This window comes from Sesamum indicum, linkage group LG13 (assembly GCF_026168435.1).
Source record: "Sesamum indicum cultivar Baizhima isolate 11 linkage group LG13, ASM2616843v1, whole genome shotgun sequence".
Taxonomy (NCBI): Eukaryota; Viridiplantae; Streptophyta; class Magnoliopsida; order Lamiales; family Pedaliaceae; genus Sesamum; species Sesamum indicum.
The window spans coordinates 8259879-8285477 of NC_142669.1; the positions used below are offsets into that span (position 1 = coordinate 8259879).

The window sequence follows — 25599 nt, forward strand, 5'->3', positions numbered from 1 at the left end:
GAGTTGCATGTTTGGTGTGTGGAAAATTTTGAAACAGAGTAAAACAAGTGCAGAAACAAGAAGGAAAATCGAAGTTTCAATGTGTAAGTCGACAGGCTTCTTGTTCTCACATAGTTATTCAGTTATTGGACATAATGACGCTAAAGACGGAAGCAGGCATCAACTGAGAGATAAACCAGCTGAGTCTATCATTTAGGTTGGGCTGCTGAAATCTGATCATGCAGATCTTTCTATATTCAAATTCCAGCAGATGGGCAGTAGTTCAATGAAAAATGGCATTGAACTCTAGCTATTCAACAGTCATTGTATACAACAATCATAAAACACAACAAGGCCTAAACTGAGTGGCATCAAAAGCTCTAGCTGTTCGACAGCCATGTAACAACAATCGAAAATACTCAAACGCCTACTAGAATCTCTACTTATTGAACAAATAAAAGAATGTCATAATAGTAAATTCCTTCAATCAACTCTGATGTCCAGCTGAGACTTAGGTGATCCACAATCTTCACCATCTGAAAAGATTTCGTTTATACTTAGAGGGAGACTGTTGGAGAAAGTAAGACTGGGTTTCACCTTTGGGACGACCACAGGCTCCGCCTCATTGTTGAGGATTTGGAGAACTCTCCTCATGGAGGGCCTTTCTGAACTGTCTGGATTGGCACAGCTAAGGCCTACAAGCAGCAGTTTCTTCATCCCGGCCTCGTCAAACTCACCGGTCATTCGTTCATCTGCTGCTGCTACTATCTTTCCCTCAGAATACAACTTCCACACCCAATCGACAAGGTTCACTGTTTTCTGGCTTTCTTCTTCTCTCTCAATCGGCCTTCTCCCACAGGCCAGTTCGAGTATAACGACACCGTAACTGAAAACGTCTGTTTTCTCAGTTGCTTTACCATATTGAAGGTATTCAGGAGCAAGATATCCCATAGTTCCAGCAGTGAGAGTCGAAACAGGGCTCTTGTCGTGATCCATAAGCCTCGCTAATCCAAAATCGCCTAATCTTGCGTTGTAGCTCCCATCCAGCATTATGTTACTAGTTTTTATGTCTCTGTGGATCACTTGCTGCTCACATTCTTGATGTAAATAGGTCAAAGCAGAGGCCAGCCCAACAGCAATATTATATCTATACGACCATTTCAGAGTCTTACCACTTTCGGAATCTTGGTATAGCACCTTATCAAGGCTCCCGTTAGGCATAAACTCATAGACAAGCAACAATTCACCTTTTTCAACACACCAACCTTGGAGCTGAACTAAATTTTTGTGCCTCAAACAAGCTATAATCGACAATTCAGAAAGGAACTCACTTTTACCTTCATGACTATGCTTTGATCTTTTGACAGCAGAAATTGTACCCAAATCAACGAAAAAGGCCTTGTACACGGTGCCAAAGGCTCCATGCCCAAGAATCCTGCTTTGGTGAAACCCTTTTGTGGCTGACTTAAGTTCTTTGTAATTAAACTCCCTTGGCCCTGTCACAAGCTCTGCTTTCAAGCTTTTATCTGTTCTGATACCCCTCCATTTCTTGACAGAAACCCAACCAAACACCACAAGAACTGCACAAAAGAAAGCAGGACAGCCAATCCCAAGTGCCAACCCGATCCTCTTGTGATGCCTATTCCCTGAATCAGAAACGGGGATCGGTGGTGGCCGTAGAGGCACAGAGCTATCAGAGACATTGTGAGAATGAATTCTTGGCCTCACGGGCCGAAACCCCGTAGTCTGAAAGCTCCAATTCTGAATATGATGCAGCTCCGTGCTACCCTCAGTAGAAGCTGAGAATCCTGCAAACATGAACTCCTTCAAGTAATCAGAGAGGTCAATATCCACAGTCAAGAGTGGCTCATCCGGCTTGAAACTTGAGTAGCTCAAGAACACTTCCACCTTCTTCCTCTCATTCGAGTAATCAATCCAGGCAGTAATCAGATTCCCACTCTTCAAATTGATGGCCCGCAGCATTGGATTGGCAGTCTTGACCGAGATAAGGCTGTCAATATCCAACCCCACGTGGTTCCCATCAGGATCATTGAAGTCCAAATCCAACTTCGTATCAAACTCAACCGCAATGAACCTGTTCTTGGTCAACTGCGAGGAGTTCACAAGGCCCAAGAATCCACCTGGACTTCCCAACGTCTGGTTATTGGGGGACAGGAAAAACGTCAGCCCATCACCAAACGACGTGGGATTGATGTTGTCAATGGAAAAAGCAAATCTTGTAGAGAAAGAAGCCGTGACATTGGTTTCAGGATCAAAGAAAGCAATAGGGTAGTTGTAGATAATCGAACCAGAGCTCGAGGACGGGACTTCCAGGTCCCTGGTGAGCCCCACGACGCCATTCCGGAGATACGAGTCGCCAAGAAGAGTCAGATTGCGTAGATTAAAGAACTGAAACTCAAGATTCACATTATTTGAAGATACCAGTGACGGGCCGCAAGAAAGGCTGCAGATGATCAAGAAAACAAGAAGCTTTCTTGGATTCATACCGTGTGATTACACTTGTACGTGGGATTTCTCAAGAAAAGATGTAAAGTTGAGAGATCGTGGAAGTTCTTGAATTCATGAAAAAGAGGAGAGGATAAGAGTTTCTCAGTTTCTTTGGGGGGTGGGGGTGGGGGTGGGGGTGGGGGGTATCTTTAGGTGGGAAAATGGGATTTAAACGGTTAAGAAGAATGGGAGCGTGGTCGGTTCTTTGAAGAGTAAAAACAATTGAGGAAAAATAAAAGAACGAAAGAAGAACAGAGAATGATGGACTTTATATAACGGTAATATAGGCAGTGGATTATTTTGGAGGGGAGTTGGGGGGTGGGGTCATGCTTTAAACGACACCGTATAACTCTGCATTATTGGTATGGATATGAATGTATGTGTTATAATCCCTTTTAGCACTAAATGGCTCCTCCTAAGGAATAAAGTATTTCACCAACTTAATCATATTATTGTCTTCTTGTATTTATATTTCTCCCTTCTCCTCTTTATTGGACTTAATTGATATTTCTAATGAAATTATTCAATATAATTTTAACTTGTATTGGATAACAGTTCATGTCGCTAGTTCGAGCTGTGATGGATGAAGTGCATTGAGTGAGGCAGAGTCAGGTGATTGAAATGGGGTATGTTATGACAAGTTCTCGGTCCCCGAAAAAATAAATTGGCTTGTAACATATGCGTTATGTCATCCCAACTAAAAATCGTTCAATGCTTTAGGAAATATGATTGGGTTGTGAGTCAGAACTTGATGTATTAATTGATTATCTGTCAAGCTGGTTGTGTCTTGATGATTTTAGCATTGATGGTTGTTGTTTCGAATTGTCAAATTGAACCCGACCCTGTAAAAGGGACACGAACATCTGTCAAGTTATGTTATTCCTAAATTCTCTGAGAACAAGTTCATTTTTTATGGGAATTTTTAGTAGCTCTACCCTCGTTATATCCTATGTTGATCGAGCATAATTCATTTATTATATGATTACTCTATTATGCTGTTAGACTTGGATCCTCATTTTAATATTTAATATAACATATGTATGTTTGAAATAATTAACACCAAAAAAGAAATCAAAACAATAAAAAGACAAAGAATTTGTCAAGAAATATATGTGAGAAGTGTATGATTGAGAAAGCATGAGTGGTAGTAAATGGGGTCCACCCTGTTAGAAAATAAGATAAAAAACATGAAAAGAAGCCGTTGTACAATAGAAAAACCAGCATTCCAACATTTGACCAGTCCACATGCTCCCACCCCACTCAATCTCTCTCTCTAACTTTGGGGAAATGAAGAGAATAATAATGCAAAGACACTGAATTTCATGTGAAGAAAGGGTTAAACTTTCCATAATGTATTTAAATATGAATCCATTATTAATAAAAAAATAAATACAAAGTGAAATCACATGTCATGTAGCCGTTGCCATTTAACCAAACATTTCACTCTCCTCTCTCTCCCCAATTATAAAAGACAATACTCATCTCCTACCAACTTTACAATATTTATGTTTATTTTTTAATTAATTCCATTTCTTAATTTTAATATTTTTTAATAATTATATTGAAATATCCCTCCAACTCTATCAATTAAAGATTAATTGTTTATAATTATTAGATGTTTTTGCACACACATATCGATCGAGTGCATCGTATACTATTCATATATTCACAAACAAACCTCGATTTCTTGTTAGATTAGTTGTAATGAACCGGAGGAACGCGGAATCAGCCCTTCTGTATGTGACACTAAAATATGATAGAAAATCCCTATCGATAACAGGTCGATCGAGGGGCGACTCTGGTCGGCACTATCATAATATGGAAAGGCTCCTACCCAACTATGATTTGGATACTTTAGGCCCATGCCTAAGCCCACAAGTTTTCTGGGCCTAATTGTTTAAGCCCTGAAGCTTGGACATTAAAAGCCCAGGCCCAAACTTAAATGACCTTAATTTTCGTCGAAAAATTTGAAATTATGAATTTTTAATCTACAGTAATATTTTTTGGAATTTATATGAATATTCCATGTTATATCAAGACTTTAGATCATTAACATTTTATTCTGAATTATAATTTTTTTATTATTATAATAAAATTTAAATTTAATTAATACCAAGACATTTGAAATTTTTAAAATCCGTCAAAGAGCATAATACGGAACAAAGTTCTAGGAACTATTAGAAACACTAAATGTGATTTATTATTATTCATTACTCACGATGCAATGTTTGCTCCAAACATTAATAATATTAGTCCACTTCGTTCAGATTTTTTATTACACTTTTATATTGATATTTGATAAGAAAAAATAGTAAAAATAACCAGATAAATTTGTCCTTTGCAAAAACACGAGTATCCAAAAATACTCCAGAAATATATTATTTTTCAGAGAATCTGGTTGCTCCCATCTGACTTCTCAACCCTGGATTCATACCCAATTCAACTGTTACCCAGTTGAACAAATTTTCAGGTATATATTTATTACACCAAGATCATACAACCCCTATAATGTCGAACGTCTACCAATTTTAGTACTAGAGGGTTTTAATTATGGGCTATCTCGATAAGTTTAATATTGAGTACGCAGGTGAATTTTATTTATCCAAATCAAGTTAATTGAGTTGGCCTTCACTTCATAAGGCTACTATGTCACTGCCGAGTCGTCGAATATCTTGTCTCGAATCAGTACTTATACGGTGTTGATTCGTAGTTTTTTTCTTCAAAAACTTAAAAGAATAGAGTTAAATTAAATTATAATACGAAAAACAAAAATGAGAATAATAAACCTAGGAAGCCGGAACAATTAATGTGGAGAGAAATGAGAAAGAAGGTGGTAGCATGCAAGCCATGTGACATAAAGTCCACCCCTCATAAACACACCGTGTGCTGAGGCTACGCAACACACTATTCATTGCGCCTCCCACAAGACCAAACATGGGTTGAGGTCTTATAAATAAGTTTGAATAGATAAATGCAGTCTTATCAGACATATAACCCGAATGAGGTTTTATAATAAGATTGTGAAGGGGTGGGCGTGGGGCGATTTTTTCCGTTAGATATTGAATTTTATCCGATACTGTATTTTGGTACTTGACACAAATTTGATAAAATTGGGTTTTCGTTAAAGATGGATACCCAAAAGTCGGATACATGACAAAACTAACAATTCAATACCTCAATTCAAAGATTACACAATTTTATTAAATATTATATGGTATTTGTAATTTTTTAAATGATGAAAGGATATTCGTATTTATGTCAAATATTAGGGGGACTCTTTTTAATTTACCCTTAAATGAATTCCATGGGAACAAGAAAAATTGTAAAAAAAAGCTGAATTTGTTTAATTTGCGAAATTAAGACTGATGACTATATTTTGGATCGAAATTTCACGTAATTTAAAAATAAATAAAATTACAAAAGTCCTAAAAATTCTAATAGGGATATAAAAAAAAAAAAAAAAAGAAACTGAATAACCAACACCATCGGGCATTAATTATTTCACAAAAAGAGCCTAAAAGAAAAAGGAAAAAAATAAAAATCAAACCTAGAAAGTAAAATACTAAAATCACAAGTGCAAAAATAGAAACCAAAGACTCAAAATTACAGCACCAAATCTTCCACCGTTAAACCTGAATGCGCCGTTACCATCCGCAGTCTGATCCGCCACGTCTCCGTCGGGAGCATCCGCTGGCGAGTCAGATGGAGCAGCCGGTGCCGGCGGCGATTTGTGCTTCGTCGACGGCTTCGGAGACTCTGCATCGGCTTCAGGAGTCGGGGCTGGTGCCGGAGCAGGAGAGGGAGTGGGAGCAAGAGCTGAGAACAGCTCCTTTGGCAATAAAACCTTGTTCAATTCGTATATCGCCAATGGCTGCACGTCAATCAAAGTATTAATAATCTTTGCCGTCGCGATTTTCGTCTTAATCGTCACGTCTGTTCCGTCGTTCTGCACCGTGAAATCGTACTTGTTGGCGCCGTCGGTGGCTAAGGTGTTCGTTAATCCGTTGCTCGATCTCAAACCAGAGAGTGATTGATAAATCGGTATTCCATGATATTCGAGCAGCGATTGTTTACCTGCTGCGCTCAAATTCTTGTATTTGGGCATAAAACCCTTCATTGCGTCGTCTCCGGGGCAGAATATGGTTAATCCGCTCTCAATGTTGTCCTCAAACGTTTGTTCCGCCGGATTAGCCAACAGCGTCTCGGCGAAGACCTTGCAGCCATGCGCTGACATGAGAGCGGTGAGATTCATCTGGCTCGGCCCGGGGGCCGGCGCCTCGGCTTCAGGTGACGGCAAGATGGTGGAGATCTGAATGACGGAGATGTTGTAGGGTATGGCCTGGACAGTCTTGACGAAAGTGGCGGAAACAACCCCGCCATTGTCCTCGGGAGAGAACCCGACCTTTCCACCCTTGAGATCAGTGATATTGACGAAGCCGGAGGACCCCGTGGCAGAGCCGGTGGCCTGGAACATGGTGGCGGCGAGGGCGGTGCCGTCGGTGATCTCGTGAAGCTTCTTAGCGTCGAAGTAGTCGAGGAGAACGTGGAGCGAAAGCACGTTCTTGAGTGCGCCAAGCGTTAGGTGCTTCGAGAGTAGATCCGCCATTCCGGCATTGTCCACGGCGCAAACTGTAATTGTTTCTCGTCGGTTGATCTCCGGCGCGAGCTGCGTCACTGTTAAATAGTGGTTAAATGTGGAGAACTCAGGAAACTTGGCGAGAATGCGGGTAATATTGTGGGCGTCGGAAGTTGAGGGAAGGAGAAACAGAGAGATACATAAAACCACCACAGATGCGGCGGCAGCGCGGCTGAGCTGCATTGTGAGTAGCGGGGAAAGATTTAGGTATGGTTCTGGCTCTGGTTCTTGGACTGCTAAAGAGTGAAGTGGGAGTTTATAGAAATGAGTGGGAAATTGGGGTTAACTACAGCTGATTCCAACCAGATTAGGACAATAATTCAGGATAGGGTGTCTGGAGTCTGATTGATTAATGATGTTATTAAGGTTGATCATGACAACATGCGATTTTTGAAGACATAATAAATAATAAGAAGCGCGGTTTTAACATCCAGCGACTTTCCTTCCCTCTTCTTGCAACTGAAGATTTCAGAGAAAGTGGAAAAAGTAAAAGCGTCCCAACACATCACGTGGTTTGAGCATCATTCCTGCAGAAAATCATGCCCCAGATTGCATTGCACCACCCGTAATAACTAATTTATTCTCTTCCCAAATAAATTGAAAATATTTCCCACATTTTCCATTTTTAAATTAAAAATAGGGATAATTACACTCACATTCCTAAAAATTTTGTGTAATTATATTTAAATTTTCGTAATTTTAAAATTATAGTTAGTATTCCTAATATTTGCTTTGTTTAACAAATAAATTTATTTTTTAGTCAAAATTTATTGAATTAATTGATATGAATTGTCTTTATAACGGTGAAGATATAACTTCTCATATTCTTTAATGTGTGAAAATATATAAAGATAATTTAATCTTAAAAAGATTTATTTGATATGTAATAAGTTCATCATAAATCAATAAGGGGTAAAAGTGAATTTTTATTTAATTTTTTTTATTAATATAAGAAAATTTGATAAATTTTGATTAACAAAGAGATTTATTTATTAAACAAAAGCAAACTTCGAAGACAATAATGAAGTTATATGTAATTTCATTGAACCTCAAGAGATGAAAGTGTAAGTATGCCTTCATAATATATACACAAGTAATTAAGATTAGTAATGAATAACCAATGCCAAAAAATACAAAAATTTCAAAAATTATTGTTCGAAGCAAATTCTACTACACTAAAAGATATTTTATATACTAATATATGATTTATTACATTATTCAATCTATTCAAATTTAAATGCTAATTTAATACATCAATAATTCAAATTAATAAATACATTTAAAATAAAATAAAAAAATAAAAAATTATTACAGAAGTAGACATACGTACGTTTATGAGACCGATTAAGTAAGGTCTTGTTGTCGTAGTTAAGTATATTTATTGTGTGATCAATTATTTTTTATAAGTAGTGTGTTATCATATAATTGATTATTTCTTATATATATATATATATTCAATAGACAATAAAAACATATAAATATTTATTTATTAACTGCACTCAAAAAGGGGATGGTAGTTGGGTAGTATCTGGAAAATGTGGGGTATGAAAGCTGAGAAGCAGTTGGGGTGGGGGGGGGGGGGGAGTGGGCCCAGACCAACTCCCTTCCTCCAATCACGGCGCCACGTGGTTGTCGGGGGGTGCGTTAGCACGCATGATCTCATCTCTACGAGGTTCTTTCCTTCGCGGCGGTTACGATTTGGTCATCTGGTGCAGTACTCCACTTCTCTCTTTTCCTTTCTTTACGATTATTATCTGTTGTTTCTTTTTTTAAAAATGTTCGATATAAGATTATTTATCGATTTTTAATATATTATAAAATTTCTAATATATTAACATAAATAATAGTATATTGATACGAGTAAAAAAAATTGAGTTTAGTGAAGTAAACAAGATTTATCTAACTTTCTACAAATTTTTTGGGTTAAAACTTGAAAAAAAATAAATTAACATCTCAATGTTCAAATTTGTATACCTTATGCGCTTTGGGACAACTTAGGCTATATCATGGTAGGCCTCCTTTGGTAATTTTATCTAGACAGCCAACTTCTTACTTCTCTATTATCATCCGAAGCCTGTAGGCTTTGTATTCTTTCTCGCATGAGATAGCTCGTTTTACTTTGGGGGTGTCAAAAGAGCTGCAAGTTTCTCTCATGGATTCATGGATTGCAGCTTGTGTCCTCTTTCCCAATTGTATTACCTCTTTATACACATTACTAATCATAAGCAAGGCCAATGATCAACGAGATAAAGCATAATTGCTGATTTAGGGATTCGATTGAGGAGGGATGGCCAGCTGTGGGCGAGGTTCCCTCCTTCTTAGCTTGTCGATTATACTTTGGTTAGGGATGAATCTCTATTTTGGCTTCAGATACTTATCCTCTTCCTTGTCTCACTGTGAGCAATTGTGTTTCGTCTTGTGTTGCTCTCTATGTCTATCCTCAGCTATGTTGGGTGCTTGTTTATTGAGTTTAAACATCATAGACTTTTACATAGATCAACTCTCCATCAAGATGCACATGGCCTAAATTTTGTATTGGTTTATTGCGAATATTTCATCTTGAAAGTGTGTAAAATCCAAATTTATTACACTTCATTTTAAACCAAATTTTTAATGGAATTTATCTGACTTTTTTAATCAATAATATATTCTAAAGTTTTGATTCAACAATTACGTACCAAATGAAATCTAGAACCCATAGTCTCGTACTTATAGGACCCAACTTTGCTAATTAAGCTGAGCCTCATTTTACCATTAGCAAAATTATTTATTAAAATATATTTTTTTTGAAACAGTTATTCAATTAAAAAAAATTTTAATCAATTATTTGAGTTTTGAAGTTACCCGGTGATGTTTTAACATTTGATGCATGAATCTGGTAATGGTCCATTCTATACCTATTTGGGCTCAGAAAAGAGGCCCAAATTCTTATCGTCTTATCGCTTTCAAGCCCAAAAATCCACTAATTTAAACTCAAAAGTTGCAGTTGACACAACTTGAAGTTCCATACACAATTATTCTTTTTTCTTTTTTTAGTAATACATGTTTCAATTAACATATTAATATGATTAAAGTCAACAAATAAATTATATCGATTCAATAAATAATCTTTTTAATATTTATTTGCTCTTGAATCCGAGACTAACTTAAGCTTCAGAGTGTTAACCATTTATTTTGCAGGTACTCTTTCTCAAGAGTTTTCACTCAATTAGCCCAAATTCAACATTAAGGTCCAACAGTTTCGGATCCGCGATCAAATCGCACGCACCACTATTCATTAATATAAAAAGGCGTACTGAAATTTCAAAGTAAAAATGTAAAAGTATGAAAAGATGGGAGTAAGTCATCAATGTTGTGACAATTCACAATCTAAATGCAAGAGCTGTAGAGCAACAGTTTTTGCGACGGTGAGTTAATTGGCATGAATGCCAACAACTTTTAACACCTTCCAATTCATTATCACCTTTATGTCTGATGGATCTTCACCATATTTAACCACCAAACTCCTTGCTTTATTTCTCCTTAGGGCTACATAGTTAAGCAACAATGTCAAAAATCTTTCTCATATTCATTGCCTTGCTCTTGCATCTTCCTATACTTTGTTCGCGTCCGGTAACACATCTGTCGTCACCAATTCAGTGGTATTTGTCTATTTTTATAATAATTTATGTTCGTCGTCTTTGAGTAGATGTATTTAATTATTTTTTGTCGTGTGGTTAATGGCTCTGTCTTGCTTCGTGTTTTTTTGCCTCAATTGGCAAATAATTACACTCCGAATGTACAAGTTCATGTAACATGAAACCGGTTGGACGAAGATTTTGACCTATTTGAGATGCAGGAGATCAATTAAGAACTCAACGGACCAACTGGGACGAGGGTCGTGCAGGACGGGTAATCCCATTGATGATTGCTGGAGATGTGATCCCGATTGGGAAGCCAACCGTAAAGTGCTGGCGGATTGTGGAATTGGGTTCGGGCGCAATGCCATTGGCGGACGAGATGGCGAGTTCTATGTTGTTACATCTGAGGGTGATGACCCCAAGAACCCAAGCCCAGGCATGCTTAGACATGCAGTCATCCAAGATGTACCCCTATGGATCATCTTTGATCATGACATGAACATTAGGTTGAAAGAAGAGCTCATGATGAACTCATATAAGACCATAGATGGTAGAGGATTCAATGTTGAGATATCGAACGGGCCATGCATAACCATACAAGGTGCAACTAATATCATCCTCCATGGAATTTATATACATAACTGTATCCCAGCAGGGAATGCAGTGGTGACGGATGCACCACGGCATTATCAACTACGAGGCATTTCAGACGGGGATGGCATATCGATTTTTGGGGCACAGGACATCTGGATTGACCATTGTACGTTGGCAAACTGCTACGACGGCCTTATTGATATAGTTTATGGATCGACAGCTATAACCATCTCAAACAACTATATGTTTCAGCATAATGAAGTCATGCTCATGGGCCATAGCGATGATTTTGTTGCGGACAAGAATATGCAAGTCACCATTGCTTTTAATTATTTTGGAGAAGGTTTAGTTCAGAGAATTCCCAGGTAAACTATTTATAAACACATCACAACTTTTGATTTCATTCTGTTACAAATTCCAACATATGCTCGTCTCGGACGTTGAAGGTGTAGACACGGATACTTTCATGTTGTAAACAACGTATACACGGGGTGGAAGATGTACGCGATAGGAGGAAGTGCGAATCCAACCATCAATAGTCAAGGCAACGTCTTCATTGCATTAGACGACGATGCTCCAAAGGAGGTATATGTATAAGAAACACAACAACGAAATAAATTTTCTCCCATGTCTATTCCACTCATAGATTGAACTTGATTCAGGTCACAAAACGTGAAACGCCAGAGGGAGACGGCGAGTGGAAGAGATGGAACTGGAGATCGGATGGGGATGTGTTGCTAAATGGAGCCTACTTCACAGCTTCTGGAAATAGAACTCCAGAAAGCTACACAAAAGCATCGAGCATGGTCGCAAGACCGGCTTCGCTTCTTACTAGCATTATACCATCCGCCGGGGTCCTCAGCTGCAAGATTGGCCAACTCTGCTAAACCCCATTGACATTTTTCCGAGCTTTTAGTCTTTCGATACTTTGATGTTTTCGAAGATTTTATAGTTTCGATTATTTTATTTGTCATGTATTCATCACTTTTTTTAAATTATATAGCGATGATGAAATGACAAGTATAATTGAGTGGTCTGCAATTCTGAGACAGTATACAGAACTAATTGCAAGTCATATATAGCAAGATTAGATTTTTGTTCACTCGTAGACAAAAGAATGGCTTTCTTACACACACTGTAATAAATCGAAATTCAGTAAGATGAAGTAAAGTACAGCAGGGTAGGTACGGTACAACAAAACTCGCAAAAACTACTTCTATCTCACAAAGAATATGTAATAAGAAATGGTGTAGACCTATTCTTAAATGGCCAAAGCGGCCGAAAGAGCAAGCGCAGCAAGAACAGCCGACACCTCGTATACCGAGTTTGAACCGGAGGTATCATCAGCCGCTGGCCCTTGTGCGCTTTCCGGCGCCGAACTCACCGGCGGAGTACTGCTGGACGGGAACATGTCCGGAGACTCCGATGGTGTTGCAGAACTCGAAGGAACACCCGCGGATGGAGTGGCAGCGGTAGCCGGAACCTCTGCCTCCGGGGAACTCGCTGGGGTCGAAGGCAGAGGCGATGACTCCGGTGTAGGGCTGCTCACTGGGGTAAGCGGAGAACTCGCCTGAGACGGACTCGGAGCAGGCACATTGGCGGACTGAGACGGCGCCGGAGAAACAGCGTTCTGCGTAGGGGCCTGTGCCGGGGAAGCAGACGGGCTGGGTTTCGGAGAACTAATCGGAACTGATGGAGAAACTTTTGAAGGCGGAGAAGACACCGGAGACTTCGCCGGGGACGAATGAGGGCTCGTCGGAGTAGATACCGGGGCAGGAGTTTTCCCCGGGGGCGGGGCATGGACAGCGGCGTTCGCCGGTGCTGGAGAAGGTGCGCCAGTGATCTGTGCGTTGCTGCGACACTGCAAACACAAGATCAGAACAGCGACGGCGAATAAATTACTCATTTTCAAGATTGAGTGGAATGTGAAGGGGGGGGGGGGGGATTGCAGGGAATATTCCGGCGACCGAGGAATTGGAATGTTGGTGGGGCAATTAATGCGCCGATTATTCTTTGTCGGGATGAAGACGGGGGAAGAGATCAAGGGAGAGCTCTCTATATAGGAGAATTTAAAACGAAACGCTGCGTTCAGGTAGCATGACCGTTGGGGGATTGTGGGTCCCTTGTTCCCGGTTATAGAAGGTAATATAACCGTTGATCAAGCCACTGACCGGCTGGCTCGGTCACTTTGTCTTTGTTTGTTTAATTCTTTGTCCCTTGATCAATGATTAGATCAATACAAAAGTTGATCATGGCGTTGGCCACATTGATCAACGGCTATATTTGACTTTCATACCTACTATGATCATAAATTAAAAACTCTAAATTCTTTTAGAAAAGTTATTATATATTAGGCTAAATTATACCGAGAACCCTCAATCCAAACCAAAATACACAAACACCCCATTATTTTATGTAAATTCACAATACACGTCTCAAAATTTATATTTGTAATTACAATTATAACCTCTATTAAAAGTTAAAGTATAAACAAACACCCCTTGAAAAATATGACACTGACACCCCTTAAGGGGTATAATTATAATTTCATAAAAAAAGTAAATAAAAAATATTTATATAATTTGATCTAATTATTAATAAATGACAATGAATTTACTCTATGTTTTATTACATCAACATATAATTAACACACTTGTTAGTATCTATACATTTATTAATAATAAGCATACTTATCAATGCATTACTAACAACCAATAATATTCGAGAATGATGAAAAACAGACTCAAAGTTATGTTGTAACTAAAGCGTATCTTATCATCTCAGTCATAACTTATAAATTGAACTGTTTTTAAGTCAATCAATACGTTGATATAACAAAAGCACGCTAAATAAATCAACAATCAACTTATAATAAGTATAATAAATATTCACACATTTGATGAAATTTGAATTCATGACGTCAGGCTTGCTCATCTATATGCACATATATACAAAAAGTGAAATTTTTATATAAATCAATTTGAATATTATGCATAGGGTTGAGAATTTTCGTATAATTATTAGCTAACTCGAGTAAAAATATGAATCTTTAAATTAGTCAGAAAAATTATTTACTGAGCCAGTTAATTAAAGAAATTATTATGTAAAGGATATTAATATATTTACGAGTATTTTGATCGATAAATATAACGACAATCAAAATTTGTTACTTCAAATTATTTAATTTCATTTTACCCTCCTATAAAAATAATATTAGACATTAAATCCTGATCGTTGTAATTTAGCGTAAATATGTCACCAACTTATAGCAAAACTAGTTAGTGTCCCGTGGCAAAACATGTGAATATTATATATCTGAAAAGATAAATAAATAAAATTATGAATAATTTTATTTAATTAAAAATAATCTAAATTTAAATTAAAAGTAATTAGTACGTGTAAAAACGTAACAGTATATTGAATACCAAAAATACTATATTATTTTATGAACTAAATTTATTTATAAAAATAGGTGAATTTTTTTAATAAAGATAATCAATAGTACACTTGTATGTTTGTTTAAGTATTATTTGATATTAAAACATGTTTTAAATTATATTACTTTATTCAATATATATATATATATATGGTGATTGATAAGGGAAGTTATATAATTACCAAAATACCCCTATATTTTTTATCACTTTTTTATGTATTCTAGGACTGAGCGCGTGGGACCCATGGCGCAGGTACAGCGGCGGCGGCATCAGGTTCTTACAGAGGGGTGACGTGGCTCGCCCTCATTGGAGCCACATGTCGCCTAAGCAAAGGGTACCGTACAAATATAAATAACCTCATTTATGATTATTCAAACACGTTTTCACCACTTCATTTTACCGCCATATTTGTGATCTCATTCGATCTCGTTACTATATTTTCAACCCCACCTTTTCTAACTTAAGCATCGGAGGGCCATCGCCGAGGGCTTCTCAGTTAGTCTTACGTTTGCTGTGTTGTGTTCTCAGGATCCACAACAGATAGCTCGAAAGAGGGAATCGACGACCTCAACCCAGCGATCCGACTTAACGATCCGACCCGAAAATTCTGATTTTACACGACCTACATCAGTGATTATTTTTATAAAAATAAACAAGTTACACCTATCTAATTTTAGATAAAAAATAAAGAGTACTGTATAACATAGCACAATAAAATTCAAAACGACTATCCAAGCATACGTATATGCTTACTTGAATAGTCTATATTTATTTTAGGGTTAATTACGTTTAAATTTTATCTTAAAATATGAAATTATATTTTTTTTAAAAAAAAATAAAATTATATTTACACCCCTAAAAAATTTACTGTTTTCACTTGACCTGCTTTTGTTAGAATTTAAATAAAAAAATTCTAAAATTAACAAAAAATATATATATAAAATTTTAGTTTTGCACCTCATTTAACGTTGTTATATTATAAGTGTAATTTTAATTTTTTTAAAAAAAATATATAAGTTTATATTTTTAAAGGGGTTTAAGTGTAATTAACCCTTTACGTTGGTATTTTCATTTTGTAACTATTTACATTCATGTTCTAGTATTTGATATTTTGGCATTCAAAAAAAGGAGGGAGAGAGAGATTTAACCCAATATCAGTGGATCCTTCTCTATAGATGTATTTCATAGTGACATTGCAACAGCAGAAGCTTCAAGATCAAGATTAGGGTTTCTCCACTTGGGAGTAAAGAAGGAAGAAGGAACAGTCTTTGTGTTTCTGACAATTCTGGTTTGAGCCCTTTGAGCTGAGATATTGAGGGCCGCTACTGTGATTTTTAAGTTGATTCATGGATGAAAGTGAGGGTGGACATGGAGATTACGGCAGAGATCCCAACGAGCAGTTACACCTGAAAGATGTGATCTCTCCCGTCGTTGACGAGGAGGAAGATGATTGTGGAGATCTCTATAATGACATATATGTTAGCAAGAACTTTCTTCAGTCGATGCGGAATAAGGAGGATTACTTGGGGCAAAGAAGTGAGCAAGTACCGGAGAACAAGGCGGCGGTTGTTACCGGGCCGGTGCCAGTGGTGGAGAATAGAAGTATAGGTTTACAAGATGGGGGGGCTTCGTTTACGGTTCCTGGTGGAGTTGAGGGATATCAGAATGTGGGATATAGGGGAAATAATGATGCGAATGAGATTGGTATTGATAGAGGAATGGGAGCGCCAGTTGGTGGTACGGTTCAGCATCAGCAGCCACATGGTGTCTATATGGGAAGTCGTGACAATGTGGGAAACATGAGGAATATGGACGGGACTGGTGGAAATGTACATGGAGGTGTGGGTGGAGGAACTGTTGGTGGTGGGAGTGGAGGAACAATTCTCTTTGTTGATTACTTGCATTGGTGGACAACAGATGCTCAACTGGAAGCAGAACTATGCAAGTATGGGCCAGTGAAGGAGGTGAAGTTCTCTGAAGAGACAGATACTGGGAAGTCAAAAGGTTACTGTCAGGTTGAGTTTTATGATCCAGCAGCCGCCACTGCCTGCAAGGAAGGGATGAATGGGCATATATTTAATGGGCGACCATGCGTAGTTGCATATGCCTCACCCCATACATTTGAGAGAATGGGTGAAGCCCAGGTCAACACGAACCAACCACAGATGGGCCAAACTGCTAATCAGCCACAGAGAGGGCCAGGAGATTTGCCTAGCAAATCTGGTGGTGTTGGTAGCAGCATACAAGGTAGCGGGAATCATCAATCTGGTGGTGATAATAATGGTAGAGGCTTTGGGAGAGGAAATTGGGGTAGAGGTAATTCTCAGGGAGGGATGGGCAATAGGAAGCGAATTGGCACCATGAAGGGCGGGGCAGGTGGAATGGCGATTCGTGGTTTGACAGGTTATGGTAATGGATTTGGACAGGGTATTGGTGCTGTACCTCCTTTCTTGCATCCACAAGCAATGATGGGACAAGGCTTTGATCCTGCTTTTGGAGGCCCAATGGGGAGAATGGATAGTTATGGGGGCTTTCCTGGTGCTCCTGGCCCACCCTTTCCAGGAATGTTACCTTTGTTTGGGCCTGTTGGAAATGTTGGAATGCCTGGTGTGGCTCCCTATGTTAATCCAGCGTTCTTGAGGAGGGGAATGCCTTTGAATGCCATGGGAATGATGCCCACTCCTGGAGTTGAGGGACCTAATATGGGAATATGGCCGGATCCTAATGTGGGGGGATGGGCAGGCGAAGACCATGAAGGGAGAGCAGGAGAGTCTAGTTATGGGGAAGTAGCTGCTTCTGACCATGAGTTTGGAGAAGGAAGTCAAGAAGGAGGGCCAAGGCCAGATGCCATGAAGGAAAAAGACAGAGAACAAGAAAGGGACTGGTCTAGCTCTTCAGAAAGGAGGTCGCGAGAAGATAGAGAAGCAGCTTATGACAGAGATTTTCCTAGAGAAAAAGATACTGGACGTGATCATGATTGGTCAAAAAGGAGACATCGTGATGACAGAGATGGGGGAAGAGACAAGGGAAAGGACTGTTATAGGGACCGCGAGCGTTCGTCAGACCAAGATCGTGGTCGTGAACGTGAGCGAGATCGCCGTAGGGATGATAGAGACCGGTATGCTGATCATCAGAGGTATAGGAATCGTGAGCCTGAATATGATGATAAATCATCAAGAACTCACACAAGTCTAGGTCATCAGACGAGGAAGAACAGAGATCAATAAAAAGAGATGGTGATTCTGGGAGAAAGCGCCGCATAACCTCCGATTAACTCAGGGTCTGTAGAATGTGTCAGGATTTATTTCAGAGAGGAAGCAATTGTGCACTAAACCAACTGCGATACTGGTCACTCGATGTTTTGCTAGCTGGTTTATTGGATGCCTGCCATCAGTGCACTTTGTGAGTTCTAATTACGCCCATTACTTCAGTGTTCTGAGGACTCCTTCAGGAAACAGGTTTTCTTGAACGTACGAGTCAAGTAAGTTGTTCAACTTCAACCTTAACATTCACACTCATGTTTTCCAAATGATAATTTGAACAATTTGTGGTTTTAGTATTTGTTTCACTTGGCTGGCTTGCGACTACTCTGTACTTGATCTTCAAGCTTTAGCAATAGCACATTAGTATAACAACCCCCTCCACTTGCCAGCCCCCATTTCCCCCCTATCTTATGTAGTTGGATAATTGCATATTATATCATGTAACTTGTAAGATCTTACCAGTTTTCCTTCATGATGTTTACTAACAAGTTTGAGTTAGTAAATTGTTGGTTAGCCATCAAACTTTTTAAGCTGGACTGGATGAGGCTTGACTCTTAGTTAGTGCATTTGTCAACTTGAGTAAGTTTTGAGAATAATTGTCCTTTTTCGACTGTCTGGTGATGTCATGGATGTCTATTCCCCTGTCAAAAGTAATCGGTGAAATTGGGATTCATCTGCACTTGAGCATGAACCCGGTGCAGTAGAAACCAAACTATTTGTTAACTGTAACTTAATCAAGTTTTGGGCCTTTATTTAACTTAAGTTAGCATTCCATGACTCCTTTCTTATGGATGTTGTATTAGTCACAGGTTTTGAATCGGGTATGCTTGTTCATTGTGGATTATATTGTTTCAACTGCTGTAACGTGACACGTGATATGAATTTTTCTGAATCTCTTATTATGTTAAATTGAATGTTCAATTCGTTTCTCTAATTCAGAACTAAACAACTTATTAGAGAACATTTAGTGAGAATGAATACTGTTTACTACTGAGAAGCTCAGAAAGGAATGAAGCACGACATGATAATCATATCTCGTTATCCATAACTCACTAAATCTTTCTTTACCCAATGAACACTCTCTTGCTTCCTATCAGTAAAGCCGTAGAAGCTTTCGTTGCATTTATATGGCCTCAGTTCCCTAGAACATGTAGGCACCTCTTCTTAGGGGAGCACTGAATAAGAATGGTTGAAGCGGAGGCAAATAAGTCATATCAAATTGTGTAATAAGGAAAGGAAGATAGCGGGGAGTACTGTATTTCCAAGACATTTCTTGATCTGTTTGCCTTTTGCTTTTAATTACTCCATGACAATTTGCTTTGATACTGATATTAATGTGCTTGCGACTTGCATAGCTGTGATTGGTGTTATCTGACCTTACACTTGTTATAAGCATTACTGAGTTAGACAATTCATGTCATATTGCCAGTGTTTTCTCACATAATTCTTCTGATGCTAGCTGGAAGGAATTGATTTGTGACCTGAAGCTGCTCCTGCTGAAGTCTGGATTATCGCAAAATGGGTAGTGGAACATGAAACCTCTTTAGCCAAGATCCGTTACAGCGTAACCCTTTCAGTTTTCAGACATTTCGTTAGTTCAATGTTTGTGGATAGTACTACAGGTTAAAATGCTGATGTCTGGGATCTGGTTACTGTATGAATGTGATGTAATATCAGAGTAAAAAGGCACACAGTCTTGCGGTTTTCGTCCCCTTTTTCTTATTTTGACTTTGTTGTAATGCTTTTCCCCGCATTTTTTGTTGGGTTAAGCATGTTCATACAGCAGTTTTTCACAAGATCATGTAGATTGTTAACTGTAGAGTTACTAAACACATGTAAATTCGGGCTTCGTATATACAAGTCACCTGTACGTATGTAGACATGGCCTAGTTGTATAGTGTTGTATAAAATCATTCTTTTGACAATCTATGTTGTATCTTTCTTTTTTAACAACACATGTATTTCAGACCACCCCTGTTCAGGCACTCATGTTTACCTGCAAATTTGACTGGATTTCTTTCCAGTTACTTGGAACTTTTATCTTGTGTTTAAATTGACAGAATTGGATCCAAGGATTTCATATCCATAGTAACAAATCCGTCAAATCTATTTGGATAAAGTCATGCCATGAAAGATTTCGATTTTTCAAATTTTTATTTTGAACTATAATGTGTGATATTATATATTATAAATTCATATTAGTCATTTAAAAATTTTCAAATCTTTTCCTCAAATTCAAATTCTCTACGCCAAATATAACATTAGTCAATTTGATGGTATTGTTTCAAAGAGAAGTTGGCTCCATCTTCCATTATTCATCAAAGATTTCTCTCAATTCAATTGATTGAAGTATTTTTGATCCAACATAATACAATTCAAACATATTCTACTAATAAAAAATATATATTAAGATGACAAGCAATCATAACCTCCAAATTTTGATTTGGATGATAATGGGTACGCATATTGTAAGATTTAGATTTGAGATATTGATATACATTAGTAAAAAAATATATATTAAATTGTAATGGTAAAAAAGTAATTAGATATGTAGGAGAAACACCTTAAGCAAATACAACTCATCACACCATATAATTTTCAATACCACTATAAATACCAAAATACTAATTTTTTAATCCAAGTTACCATTCATTTGATTAGACATCACTCTCTTGAGAAGAGCACCCCCTTTACAAAAATTGTATTTCGTCTGGTACGCAATCGCATCATGATAAAAATCTCAATTTTATCCTTTAGCCGAAAATCCTCGACCACATCAGATATTTCTATGATAATCGATTTTGGATATGACATTTGAAGCTTTAGTGGGATAGCACTCTAATCTAGTAGAGTGGTAACTGTCAATTCAACTTATCACATCATACCTCCAATAACTGTCTCTTTCAACTGATTAGTTTTATTAATAATTTTCCATCCTATATATTAAAAAATAGAAATAATTGCACTCACTCTCTTGAAATTTAATGTAATTTTACATAATTTTTTTATAGTTTGAAAAATTATAACTAGCGTCCATAAGATTTGCTTTCATCCAACAAATTAATTCTCATTAGATCAAATTTACTTAATTAAAAAAAAATGAATGAAAATTGATAGTTGCCCATAACTGCTTTAAAACTGACTTATTGTAGATACGCAAATAATTTTTTTCAGATTAAACTACCTCCATATTGGTAAAGATATACCTTCTCACATGCATTAATGTGTGAAGACGTATGAAGTTATATAATCATAAATGATTTACTTGACCTGCTATAAGTCAGTAAATATAGTTTTTTTTTTCTAATTTTTTTGTTAATATCAGTAAATTTGATAATTTTGACTAACAGATGAGCTTATTTGTTAGACAGAACCAAATTTCAAGGGTACTATATATAATTTTTCAAACTACAGGGAGTTTATGTATAATTACACTAACTCTCAGAAGAATGGAGTGTAATTATTCCTAAAAAAATATTCATTTTATCAATGCTCTTCAATTATTCATTTTATATTCTTTTGTTTCATTCAATTAAATAACTACAATAACTTACAAATAACAATCTAATCCGCCTAACTTGACGACGAAAATGAGGCTTCATGACTCTAAGGGTTGTGAACCCTACCAACGTGTAGGATGTTATTTTACTTTAATAGTAGATGTTGATTAGATATAGTTATTTGATATTATTAATTAATATATAATTATTATAGAATAGTCGTTGGTAGTTGTTAGATATAAATATTTGATATTGATGATTGTAATCTACTTATTTAATAAAAGCATAATAATTCATCTTTTTCACTTAAACAAAAAGTATGATCTCTATAAATTAATAACTTGTCTAAAATAATAATTTTTCCCGATCTCGACTTGGGACCAAGGTCTAAATTAATATCTTAATAAAGTAATAAAATAATAATTTTTCGAAAGACCCTTTTATAAACTTATAGTCCCTCCAATATTATAAATTAATAATTTTATAAAATCACAAATATATTTAGAACAACTTAGTGAAATATGTTTTATTGTTGTTGGCTTCTTCGTAAAATTTAAATCTAGTTATATTTCATCTCTAATTCTTCTTACTACAACCAATTAACTCTGAATTAATGAATTATCAATTAACTAATACTTGTTTAAATTAATAAAATTACGTAATTATGATAATATTAATTTTTAAAAATATTACTATATCTCTTTAATTAATTAATTTCTATTCACTCCTATTTAAAATTGTTTTATTTTATAAACTTTAAATAATAATTTATTTTTTTTATATTATAAAATTTAACAAATATAATAAAAATTAAAATTATGCACCTACATGGTATTCTCACTGTAATTTTAGATAGAAGAAAGTGGTGTTGATTTGATTGAAGAAATGATGATGTTGGTGGAAGAATCTTCCCTGAATGAATGCTGATCAACTGTAGAGAAAGACTTGGGAATAATCACACACTTGGTGGTGCAATGGTCAAGCCATGGTTGACTTGACTTCATCATCCCAGAGTAGGCCCCACCACCTCCAAAATTCTATGCTTTCATGTAAAGCTGCATTTTTTCCTAAACAAAAATATCTTATTTTTCTTCCCATCGTCCACAAGTAATCATAGTTTTAAATTTCAGTTCTATTAAACTTTTTTTTTATAATTTTAGAAAAAATAACATTATATTTATTTTTCTCAATAGTATCCCATTTAATATATTTAAATTTAAACATTAATTGAAGAAAAGTGTTTGCTTTTCTTTGATTTATGATCACATTCAACACCATTTTGGTTGCTTAAAGAGTAAGAATATAAAGCCAACAACCATCATTTCTAAACAAATAATCATATGTTACTTAGATGCATCCATCTCCTTCTCAACTCAACTACATAACTTACCTTTTCAAACAAAATCAACATCATTATTTACAAATATTGTATATACATACACATGCATTGCTCGACATCTAATCTGAAATGTTAGTATATATTCAACTGAAAAGGACACAATTTTATTTCTGAGTCTCAAACGAGGGTTATGGGATGGGAAGGAAAGGACATATAATCTCATTCTCACAGCGGATGTCAAATAACAATTTGATATGCACTTATACATCTCACTCTCACATTCTTATGTGATGGATTATATGTTTTAATTCGGATCTCACATGTTTATACTTAAAACTCCAACTCATTATAAAGAGAAGAAGATCTAAGACTTATATATAATTTCAATTTTTACTAGGATTGTAATTATAATTTATATCGATAATTCATTAGGAACAAAAACTTATAAAATATCATTTGAGGTAAATGATATCAACCTCAAGAGGTATAAATTATACTTTTATATAAGATTGGAGATGTTTATATAATTAAATCTAATTTTAAAAAAATATTGAAATAATTTACCCCATTTTATTATTGAAAACAAAAGGAGAAGGGGGTAATAAAATTAATTGGGCCCATAATAAATAGTAAGAATTTTGTAGTGAAATACATAAAATATGACAAGCAAAAATTTAAATTAAAGAGAAAGGTAAAAATTAGGTGAGAGAAATTGACCGTGGTCCACGTAAATCATTAATGAATCCTCATTGGATGATGGATATCCATTCGGAGACCACCACGTGCCAGGTCCGAGGATGGACGGTATAGATCCGCCCACCCACTCCCAATCCTATGGCGGAAAATTCCTGTGGCCGAAGGCAAAGTTATCGACATGCAACGGTCCACAATCGCCCACGTGTCTCATAGGATCGCGTTATTATAGCCTTTGATCCAACGGACCTCACATTCTCTCCACCTCCAAAACCCCTCTCTCTCTCTCCTTTCCCTCTCTCAGCTGAATAAATTAAGCTCCGTCGTCCTGTTACGACTTTCCGGCACCGGAATATTCGTCGGAGATCTCGCTCTAAACCTCGGTTCGCTGTTCTTGTATTGAAGTAGTCTGATTCTTCACTCTCTCTTTCTCTGTTTGTTTTTTCTTTTTTGAATTCTGATTGTTGTGCTAGTCAAACTGGAATTTCAACCAGGAAGGAACCCTCGAATTCTATCTGTGATTGATTGAGATTGAATTTCGTCCGCAATTGGCTTTTCGATTGATTTCTCTTTTGTTTCAGGGGGATAAATCGGTTTTGGTTTTTAGCCCCGACGTTAAATTTCAGCTTTTCTCCTTCAAATTTCTACTGAAAAAGGGTAGCGTTCTTCTCTCAGTCCAGCTCACAACTGCATCGACTCCGTCTGAATTAGCAGTCCGAAGATTATATCTGAAAATTCAGCAGCTTCGATTGAATATCAAAACCTCTTCTCTCTCTACTGTGTGTGTGTATATATATATGTATTAAGCAGTTCTTTTGCGCATACTAGCAGTTTCACAAAGAAATTTATATACAAATAAACTCCGCAGAAAAAAAAAATGGCGGATTCAGATAATGAATCGGGGGGACATCGGGACCACAACGAGACCTCACCTCGAGAACAAGACAGGTTCCTTCCCATCGCCAACGTGAGTAGAATCATGAAAAAGGCTCTTCCAGCGAACGCCAAGATATCCAAGGACGCGAAAGAAACGGTGCAGGAATGCGTGTCGGAGTTCATCAGCTTCATCACCGGCGAGGCTTCCGACAAGTGCCAGCGAGAGAAGAGAAAAACAATCAACGGCGACGATTTGCTATGGGCGATGACGACCCTGGGGTTCGAGGATTACGTGGAGCCGCTGAAAATCTACTTGCAGAGGTTTAGGGATATGGAGGGGGAGAAGAGCGCGATGGCCGGAAAAGGCGAGAAGGAGAGCGGTGGCGGAGGCGGGAATGGAAATGGCAGTGTTGTGAATATGGGAAGCAGTGGGGGCGGTTATGAAGGGATGTATATGATGGGTCATCAGGGAGGAGTAGGAGTAGGAGTAGGACCCGTATACGGGTACGGGCAGCAGATGGCGGGTGGGGGGTCCGGGAAGGTGGGTTCTGGTTATCATCATGTCGGACCCGGAGCGGGCGCTGCTGGTGCTAGTGGGAGACCAAGGTAGCCTTGACGACTTTAGACTTTAGTTGCTAGCACATGGTTATGAACAAGGAAATGATGATAGTGGTGCTAGTGGGGACTATATAGCATACTTCAAATATGTTGATATTATTTCTAGTAAAAATAGTTTTACATATCCATATATGTGTATGAGTTTGATTTTGTGAATGATGGTACATATATATTTTTCTTGGATTGTGTTGTCGAATCAGACTAATTATATTGGAGGTATGTTATATATTTATAAAAATGAAAACTTGTCATTTCATGAGAGTTGTAGAGTGATATAAGGAGGAGCTGGATATGACAAAAATATTATGATTAAGAGTGAGTTGATGAATGTGGATTAATTTAGAAGATAAAGATAATGGATTAGGTAAGTTGAAGAAAACAAAACAGCATGATTTTGCTATCTTTAACAATATATTTATTCATATGATGAAATCTTAAATAGTGGGGTTGGTTGGTGATGATGATTCATTCCTTCCACCTACTCCCCTATTATTATTAACCTAGTCAAGTGTCTCAAATGTTTATATATAAATAAT

At 37.1% G+C, this 25599-nt stretch overlaps 4 protein-coding genes, 1 long non-coding RNA gene and 1 pseudogene across 8 annotated transcripts; 3 read left to right on the forward strand and 3 right to left on the reverse strand.

Annotated features, from left to right (window-relative positions):
• Positions 1-58: 58 nt before the first annotated feature.
• Positions 59-2656, reverse strand: LOC105176594 (putative L-type lectin-domain containing receptor kinase S.7). Its single transcript, XM_011099455.3, has one exon. It carries the CDS (start codon positions 2482-2484, stop codon positions 463-465), a length of 2022 nt encoding a protein of 673 aa, XP_011097757.1. The 5' UTR covers positions 2485-2656; the 3' UTR covers positions 59-462.
• Positions 2657-5861: 3205 nt separating this feature from the next.
• Positions 5862-7481, reverse strand: LOC105176595 (fasciclin-like arabinogalactan protein 1). The gene has a single exon (XM_011099456.3). The coding sequence runs from the start codon at positions 7304-7306 to the stop codon at positions 6056-6058; it is 1251 nt and encodes a 416-aa protein (XP_011097758.1). The 5' UTR covers positions 7307-7481; the 3' UTR covers positions 5862-6055.
• A 3159-nt stretch (positions 7482-10640) lies between these two features.
• On the forward strand, positions 10641-12378 carry LOC105176596 (putative pectate lyase 22). Its single transcript, XM_011099457.3, has 4 exons — positions 10641-10764; positions 10962-11702; positions 11784-11922; positions 12000-12378. The coding sequence occupies exons 1-4, from the start codon at positions 10670-10672 to the stop codon at positions 12222-12224; spliced, it is 1200 nt and encodes a 399-aa protein (XP_011097759.1). The 5' UTR covers positions 10641-10669; the 3' UTR covers positions 12225-12378.
• Positions 12379-15964: 3586 nt separating this feature from the next.
• Positions 15965-20024, forward strand: LOC105176598 (uncharacterized; annotated as a pseudogene). Its single transcript, XR_016063756.1, has 2 exons — positions 15965-18255; positions 19497-20024. The product of XR_016063756.1 is annotated as an uncharacterized LOC105176598 (transcript).
• Positions 20025-23478: 3454 nt separating this feature from the next.
• On the reverse strand, positions 23479-24642 carry LOC110013108 (uncharacterized). Its single transcript, XR_002288273.2, has 2 exons — positions 24502-24642; positions 23479-24297 (listed from the first exon to the last, which is right to left on the reverse strand). It is a non-coding gene; the product is annotated as an uncharacterized LOC110013108 (long non-coding RNA).
• On the forward strand, positions 23824-25242 carry LOC105176599 (nuclear transcription factor Y subunit B-3-like). 3 transcript variants are annotated; one of them, XM_011099464.3, is made up of 2 exons: positions 23824-23952; positions 24438-25242. In XM_011099464.3, the coding sequence occupies exon 2, from the start codon at positions 24447-24449 to the stop codon at positions 25053-25055; it is 609 nt and encodes a 202-aa protein (XP_011097766.2). In that variant the 5' UTR covers positions 23824-23952; positions 24438-24446; the 3' UTR covers positions 25056-25242. The 3 variants fall into 3 exon arrangements, with proteins under 3 accessions (XP_011097766.2, XP_011097764.2, XP_011097763.2); XM_011099462.3 differs by having other exon boundaries at positions 23837-23976; XM_011099461.3 differs by lacking the exon at positions 23824-23952 and adding an exon at positions 24214-24350.
• Positions 25243-25599: the final 357 nt, after the last annotated feature.